Genomic DNA, 8,684 nt, shown 5'->3' on the forward strand with positions numbered 1-8,684 from the left:
GAAGGGCTTGATGTCGCGATGGACGATGTGCCGGCGGTGCAGATAGGTGAGGCCGGAGATAGTCACGAATCTTGAAGCAAAAAAATTGGATATTGGTCCAAGTTCAGATACGCAAGTGACAGAAATTACCGAAAACGAATTCCCAAGAAAAAAACAAAAACAAAACCTTGGATTTTACCTTCATCTCCTGATCCTTCCTCTTCTCCAACATCTGGTTCTTGATATCCACCGTCGGATCAGAAACCAAGAGCTGGGATGGGGTTCGAGTCGTGCTGGCTCGTTCTTTACCTTCTTCAAGTTCGTGCTTGAATCCGACGGCACTGAGCTCGTCTCTAGAGAGTGCTCGCCGAAGGCAAAGCTCGAGACCCAAATTTTTGCTCCTAAAACTCAAACTTGCCCATCGTATCAAAATTACTCAATCTTTATCATTCTTCAAGTAAGAAAAAACACAAAAATGAAAGAAAATAGAAGAAGACTAAGAAGAAAGCGGCAAACAATTAGAGGCCTCAAATGAATCGGCAAATAAAAAAAGGATAAAAATTTACAGAAAATTTTGTTTTCTCGAAAAAAATGAGAGAGAGAGAGATTAACTCACTTTTTGATTGCAAAAATCTAGCAGCCTCCTGGAAATAAAAGGAACAAGTAAGAAATTAAGTGTTGAAGCGTAAAGAACTTGATGGAGATTCTGTGAAGAGGAATAAACGGAGACAGAGAGAGGGAGGGGTTTGTGAGAAATGGGTGGGAGCTAAAGAAGAAATAAAAGATCATAAATGTAAAAAGACTAAAATATCTGTCGGCAAAATAGAAATAAAAGCAAACTGTCCGTAATTTTAGAATAAAATTAAGGATAAAATTGGAAATAAAAATATTAGACGAAAATACTGTAGCTCAAGCTATTGGCACTTATTAATATTAAGATAAATATGAATGGCGGCGCTCATCATCTAGTAACTAGTAGTTAGGACTAGGATAAATACATATTATAATAATTATAAGGAAAATGCCAAATATGACTCATTCCAACTACTAATTTATAGTTTGATATGTATTAATTATTAATTTCAGCTCCTAATTTCCCTTTCAAAACGCCTAATTCCATAGCTTCAAGACTAATATCTAATAGATGGAAAACGGGAAAAGATAGTTAATATATATAGCAATATTGCTAGTACATATAGTTTTACGAATAGTACTACTTATACGTACGAGTACTGCAACTTTTGCCTTAATTTGCTGTAAATTAAATACTGCATAAATGAGTTAGTCATCACGATCACCTAAAACACACGACGTTGACCTTTGCATGCATATATGGTGGAAGATCAACATATCAACGAAAAAAGTATTGATCAATCCCGTAAGTTATATATATATTTTTTTTATAAAAAAGTGGATTCTAATACAAAAAATTCACTGTTTTTAATTTGGAGGTATGGGTGGCCAGCGGGGGCGGGGCAAATTACACCGCATGGCAACACGGGGCAGATTAGGGCCCTGGGCGGGGCCAGGGGCGGGATGGGGTGGACCCCCGCCCCGCCCTGGCAATATATATATATAAAATTAATAATTATATATATATATATATATATATATATATTAATAATTATATATATTATATAAAAAAAATCCCTTCAGGTCCAAAACGGCGTCGTTTTGGCACCTGAAGGTTTTTTTTTTTTTTTTTTTTTTTTTTTTTTTTTAAATTGGCAAACCCAAAACGATGCCGTTTTGGGTGCCGATTGCCCTAAGGCCTAAACCCCCCCCCCCCCCCCCCCCCCCGGCGGGTGAAACACTGCCCAGAAGTTCCCCCCAGATTCCAGAAACTTGAAACGCCGCCCCCCCCCCCCCCCCCCGGTGCCCAGAGGCCAGAACGGCAGAACCCCCCCCCCCCCCGCCGCACCTCCTTGTCGCCGCACCCCCCGTCCCATCGTTGCTGCACTCCCCCCCCCCCCCCCTTCTTCCCGAGTTCTTTTTCTTCCCCCCTCTCCCATCTTCGCCGCACCCCCCCTCCCTCCCATCGTCGCCGCACCTCCCCATCACCACCGGCCCACCGCAGGTCTGCATCTACCTCGCCGGCTGGTACATCTCTCTATTTTTTTTTGTTTTACATTTAAATTTTTTGTTTATTTAGTGGAGGATGGGATTTGGAATTGTGTGCTGTGGAGGATTGAATGTGCATGTGTGTGAATCTGTGATGATTGTTCGTGTGTTTTGATTTTGTGCTGTGGAGTGAGAAGGATCCGATTGTTGATTTTGATTTTGTTTGTGTTTGATTTTGATTTTGTTCGTGTGGTTGATTTTGATTTTAATGGAAGAAGTTTAAGAACCCATAATCAGCAAACTTGTCTCTCCCTCTATTGTTTTTTTTTTTTTTAATGATTTTTTTTTTCAGTTGTGGTAGTTCATTAGTCAAATTGAAAAAAAAAATAAAAAATACCATCTTCAATTAATTTCTAAAAGCTTGATTTTTGAAAAAAAATAAAATATTAATATTTCTAATAAATAAAAATATCTGAAGAAACAAATTAGAACCAAGATGATCAGAAATTCATGCCTTTTATTTTAAATTTAAATTTATTTTTGAAGATTTTTTGTTTTTCAAATTCTTTGAATTCAATTTGTTTATAAAGGGAATTTATTGTTGCGGGTATATATGGGGGTACGTAATTGTAAATTGGTGGAACGACGTAGTTTGAGGGAGGTTTGTGTATATTTTTTTTTTCAATTCTTACTATAAAAAGCCATATAGATCATGTGTGTATGGAATTGCCTACGTAGTCGTAATGTATTTACGATGAATACAGGATATATATTTTAGAAATAATATTGTTAGAATAGCATTGAATAATTGGTTCATCTCGACTCTAAATATTGTTCACAGTTCACACGACACTCACTTTAGTTGAAAACCATTCGATCTTTTCACGTGTAGTCATTTTCGAGCATGATATTCTAATATTTCAATGACCTCATATAATTGACTGCACCCACCATTGCTCATGGTTTGCAGAATTGATCCCTTACTTTATAAGTTAAAACTTTATATTGATAATTTTAATTCGTTTTATTTTTAATTTATTATTATTGCATGATTTATGATCTTCAATTTGTCTGCCCATATCTCAACACAATGGAATGTCTCAGTAAACTCACCGCCACCAAAAATTGACCAAATTTCCAAATGTTATGATTATGTTAATTTATAATTAGTTGTAATGTTAATTATTAATGGTACAATTTGTAGTATTTATTATTTTTATGTCTTTGTAATTTTGTAATTGTTTATTAGTTGACATGATTTTGTAATTTCTATCATTGTAATTTTGTAATAGCTTAGTGTATGCCTTAGTTACTTAATAATTAATAGGCTAATAGTATAAGACTATAAGGTTGATCGTTGAAGTTTTTGAACTTGGAATTTAGTAATTAATATTTGTATTTGTATTCTTATTTTTTTAAAAAGTTTTTTTTAATATAGAAATATAATTATAGTTAAATTTTTCGTCTATAAACAAATTTAGATTATGTTTCTGGGTTATTTTGAGCCCAAAAAGCTTATTTAGGCTCAAAATGGCCCAAAATATTTCAATTGGCCAAGGGCCCATCACCAAAGCTGGATGGGGGGAGGGGCTCCCCCGCTACCGGAAGGGGTACCCCGCCCCGTCCATGTGGGGGCCGGGGAAAAAAAAGCCCCCCCCACATGGGCGGGGCGGGGCGGGGGGTGGGATGGGGGTGGCCCCGCCCGGGGGGGCGGGTAGCACCCCTATTTGGTAGGGCCTACATTTTTACTAAAGCTTGCACAAATCTTGGACATGATTTGCTGCAGGGACTTGTCCCCAGAAAATATAGAAGATGAGAGAGAGAGAGAGAGAGAGAGAGAGAGAGAGGTTTTATAATAAGATCTAGCTATAACTTCGAATTAGCCAGAACCAACAACCCTTATATTAATCTTTGAATGGAACAGTACCCTTATTTAGATGGGTTGATTGATTCATAATATAAACAAACAGATAGCATCAAACTAAGCTCGCCGACCGGCAATTGAAAACTAATTATAAGCTAGGGATCGAATAAACAACAGAGTGCGAGCGATAAATGAGCAGTCAACTTTCTTAAGTACATGTATTATATGGTATATTATTATGGAACAAGCTGGCACTGATTGTTTGACTGTAGATCATGATCATCCATCATGCTTTGCTTCAACCTGAATATGGAAACCGTTTCCAAATCCTAAAGTAGGGGACCTAATCACCTCGCCTCCCTTGATGGCAGTCCACCTATATACATATATATATAGGAAAATACCGAATCGTATTCGTAATTAGTTTTAATTGCTCAATAAATAATGTGATCAAATACTGCTGCGCGCTGCATGTGCACGATGTATGTACGTACATAATAGAAATTAAAGTTCGTACGTAAGTATACGTACCTGTATTTCGTGACCAGGGCATGCAAGAAAACAGCCATGAGAACCTTGCTGAAATCTGCTCCAGCACATGACGTCATGCCTGCCCCGAATGGTATGAAATTCTTCGCTGTGACGTTCGCAGAGATGTCCTATATATATTTAATTCATCGACAGATCAGTCATCAAATGAAGCAAAACTGATCAGTCGACCATCATATGTATTTTAATATTCTACCTGAAGAATGAATGATTTTTGTGCATGACTGATGCATGAGCGAATAAATTAAAGATTTTTGATCTAGACAGGCAGACCCATATTGCAGTACCTGCCATCGCCAAGGATTGAAGGCTAGAGGATCCTCATAAGTTCTTGGGTTCAGTTGAAGTGCAGAAGGAACCACCATAAGTGCCCACCCTTTTGGAATCGTATACCCTTCAATATTAATTAAACAAGGAATTTTTAATATATCACGTTGATTAACATCATGTACACCATGAAATTAATTAAATAGCTAATATATATTGTACATGATTTGAACTAATTATTATTACCATTTACTTGAATGTCTTGAAGTGTTCTTCTCAGTATCCCAGGAGCAACACTCCCCAGCCTTAGTGATTCATTGATAACCTATCTTGCATGCCGATTCATTGTACACCAATTACGAAGTGTTGCTTATATTAACTAGAAGCCGGCCTTCAGGGACCTCATAAAACGTAAGATAGAATGCGCCCAAAAAAAGAAGGGGAGAATCAGTTAACTTACGTTATGGGTAAAAGTCATGGACTTGTATTCCTTCCATGTGAGTCCAGAATCGGCATCTTCTCTGCTGTTAAGAATTACTTCATGTTCCTCCTAGTTAACAAAAATAACATGTCAAATACAAAATGCCTTAAGGTATTTCTGAGTAATGTATGATCTGCATGCATGAGCTGCCACTAACCGTTAATTCTTGCAGAACTTTGGGATTATCTGTAATTAACTTAATGGCTAATGTAAGAGTGGCTGATATAGTCTCAAAGCTTGCAAGGATAAGCCCAAACATCATGTAGGTTATGAATTTCTCGGTCAAGAACGACTCCGTTTTCATGTCGGCCAAAATCTGATCAAGAAAATCTCCTTTGCGAATTTCAGGATTACGTTTTCTCTCTTCTAGCGTGTTGGTTATTATTTTTACCGCCGCCTTCTGTTTCTGTATGAAAATGGAATTAATATATACGTATTTGAAAGAAGAGGTGATCTTAATGATCAGAGTGCTTTTAATTTAGATTTTGAAAAATATAAGAATATTTAAGTAGCTAGGGAGATGGGATTACGTACCTGCAGACATCTATGATAAGCAGTACCAGGGATATTGATGGGGAATGACATGAGTCCTTGCAAAAAGTTGTCGAAAGATTCACCAATATTTTCCCCTGATTTGTTTGGTTCATAACTGAACAGCTGTGCTGCTGTAAAATCAAAGATCATCTGCAAATGACCGAAAAATAAGTTAATATTGAATTTTCAGGGAAATAATTATATATATATATATATTTATATAAACTTCAAGAAACGGATCGGATCGATGCCGGTAATTCTTTTTCTTTTCAAGTATTTGCAAGCAAAGCTATTGTAGAACATATATATACTCAAATTTCGAATATATACTCAAATTTGATCTATTCGTATATGCATAAAATATATAGTTTTAATTTATAACTTGCAAATATTCGAAGTTATGACAGCACAAGCTGATCCAAAATATTACCATCATAATATATCGATCATTAGATGATCTTGGACAGAAGGAAATACATACACACACATGTATATATAATATGTATATATATATATAAAGTAATATTACGTATAGTCACTTTTGCATACTCTCTGTGCATGCATTCTATTGATATGATTGGCTGGTTCAATTTTTTTTTAATACATAACCAATCACATCACTTAAGTACACAAAAGAATATATAAAAGTGACTGCACATAAAATTTTTGATATATATATATATATATATATTGCTTTGTATATGAGTACTTTATAAAATACTTCCCAGCTATTCTACAATAAAATTGCTTATTTGACATTTCCATTTATTTTTTACAAAAATGAATATTTTTTATTGGAATGTATCTATCATTTTCACAAATTAATAGTTATTTTTGTTGTAAATAATTTGTTACAAATACTTATTTTTCTTGTATTTGGGAGGAGGTTGATCATTGGAGTATTGTATTTCATCGTAACGGTAGGCAGTGGGTATTAATTAAGAATTGCAATATGAGAGCCAGCATTACTCCTGAGTAAAGAGCTGCTTACAGCTGAAGTGCCTTTTTTCACTTCCAAACTGGAAAGCTTAGACCAACACTGCAACTTTTCGTTTATGGCATCTTCCAACTTGGGCAGCAACTTTTCCTTGAGAGCCTCGGTACCGAAGGTACCCAAGATCATAGTCCGCAGGTACTTGTGAATGTTCTTGCCGGCATTAATTCTTGCTGCGTCTTGGTGAAGAAGCTTTGCGAAGGAATCCATGTACCATCTCTCAACGAGTTTTCCTTCTTGTTGGAAAACTTGATAGTTGAATTCAGGATCAGATGATACCACAACCGGCCGTCCGACCAAGCTTGTCCGAAATATTGGCCCATATCTAACGTACATAACATAACATATAATATGTTAAAGATGTTATATATTAATCAATAAAAAAAATGCATGAGGGATCGTTATGATGAGGAAAAGCAATACTAAAGCGTGAATTATTGCGCAGCTGCTTACTTCTCCATCCTTTTCTTCACGAAAGGTGGTGTGTCTATGGACTTGCTTGAGACCAGAAAACTGAGGGTCTCCCCAATAAGTGGGAAGCCCATAGACCCGGGTGGTAATTTTCCATTACATTTAGGGTTCCTCCACCTATAAAGCCAATGGGTGGAAAACACTATAAGCAGGCCGCTAATGACAGAAAGCCAAACAGACCACATCGATCTTTAAGTACGTACAGGAGGAAATTAAAAGAAGATAATACGTGGTACTGATCTGGGTTGATTTATAGGAAGAGAGTATGGCTGTTTATATAGGCAAAGGATGAGCTCCTCGCATCGAGACATGTACGCACGACGGTTGTTTTAGTCCTAGACTAAGATTAGAAAAATATTAAAGCTTCATATAATGCAAATGTCGTCGTTAATCCTGATAGTCAACTCCTTAGAGCACTCCCGATGGATGCTCTATAATGAGTTTTTCTTTAAAATATAGAGAAATGTTCTCAAAATTGCGTTCCATCCGATTATCTATTTTAAGGGACTTTATAGCTTGCTACAGGAAAACCGCTACATTTGGAGGAGTCTGTACACGGTTGTAAACATTTTTTTTATTCATTTATCACATATCCATACAAATCTGGAGCTATGTAGTCAGGTTGCATTGCCTTTTGAATGGTGATATTTTTAATAGTTTGTATATTAATTATTTGGTTAGTGGTGATATTTTAATATATATTTTTATCATATAATTTTTTTAATTTTTAAATTAATTTATATTTTAGTTTAGTTTATAAATTTGGATTAATTTAAAATAGTACATAATTATATGATATTGTATATATAAAAATATTACAAATATCAAGAGATATGAAGATAGAGAAAATATTTGAAATGAATAAAAAATATTAAAAAGTATAATATTTAAATTATATGAAGAAAAAATAAATAAATTGATATATGATATATTATAAAAATTAGTATGTAAAATAAAAAGAAATATATTTTAATAATATATTTTAAAAAATAAGATGGAAAATCTATTATAAGTGGCCTTATCCTGAACTTGAATGAATTATGTAAAGTGATGCCATGTCAGAAAGAAGAAAATAGCAACCTGGTTTTGAAACTTTGCACGGGGGTTTGACTTGCAGCTGGCAGGCCAGTTATAAATAATGGACAAGCAATTAAGACTGATGGCTAGAGGCAATTGGACTAACTTTTTAATGAATGGAATGGAATTTAATTTATTTTTCATACAACATGATGAGTCCGTCTTACACAGATCAGGACTACCTCAATTTTTTCCCAACTCAATTGATTACTCGTTCCCGGCCATCTGATCACGATCGAAAACAACTTAGGGTTGGTTTAATTTGGATGGTGAAAGTATTCATACTTCATCATTTTATTATTATTTTTTATTATTTTGTATTAATATTTATTACTATTCAATATTTTTTATTATATTTTTATTATTATTTATAAAATATTTGAAATCACTTCATTATTCAAATATAA

At 35.0% G+C, this 8,684-nt stretch overlaps 1 protein-coding gene across 2 annotated transcripts; it reads right to left on the reverse strand.

The window, feature by feature from the left end:
• Positions 1 to 4,006: 4,006 nt before the first annotated feature.
• On the reverse strand, positions 4,007 to 7,400 carry LOC122319248 (cytochrome P450 87A3-like). 2 transcript variants are annotated; one of them, XM_043137228.1, is made up of 9 exons: positions 7,183 to 7,400; positions 6,727 to 7,054; positions 5,736 to 5,885; positions 5,359 to 5,601; positions 5,181 to 5,270; positions 4,967 to 5,045; positions 4,741 to 4,847; positions 4,436 to 4,563; positions 4,007 to 4,280 (listed from the first exon to the last, which is right to left on the reverse strand). In XM_043137228.1, exons 1-9 carry the CDS (start codon positions 7,383 to 7,385, stop codon positions 4,184 to 4,186), a joined length of 1,425 nt encoding a protein of 474 aa, XP_042993162.1. In that variant the 5' UTR covers positions 7,386 to 7,400; the 3' UTR covers positions 4,007 to 4,183. The 2 variants fall into 2 exon arrangements, with proteins under 2 accessions (XP_042993162.1, XP_042993161.1); XM_043137227.1 differs by having other exon boundaries at positions 5,359 to 5,607.
• Between the last annotated feature and the right edge of the window lie 1,284 nt (positions 7,401 to 8,684).

This window comes from Carya illinoinensis, chromosome 8 (genome assembly GCF_018687715.1).
Source record: "Carya illinoinensis cultivar Pawnee chromosome 8, C.illinoinensisPawnee_v1, whole genome shotgun sequence".
NCBI lineage: Eukaryota > Viridiplantae > Streptophyta > Magnoliopsida > Fagales > Juglandaceae > Carya > Carya illinoinensis.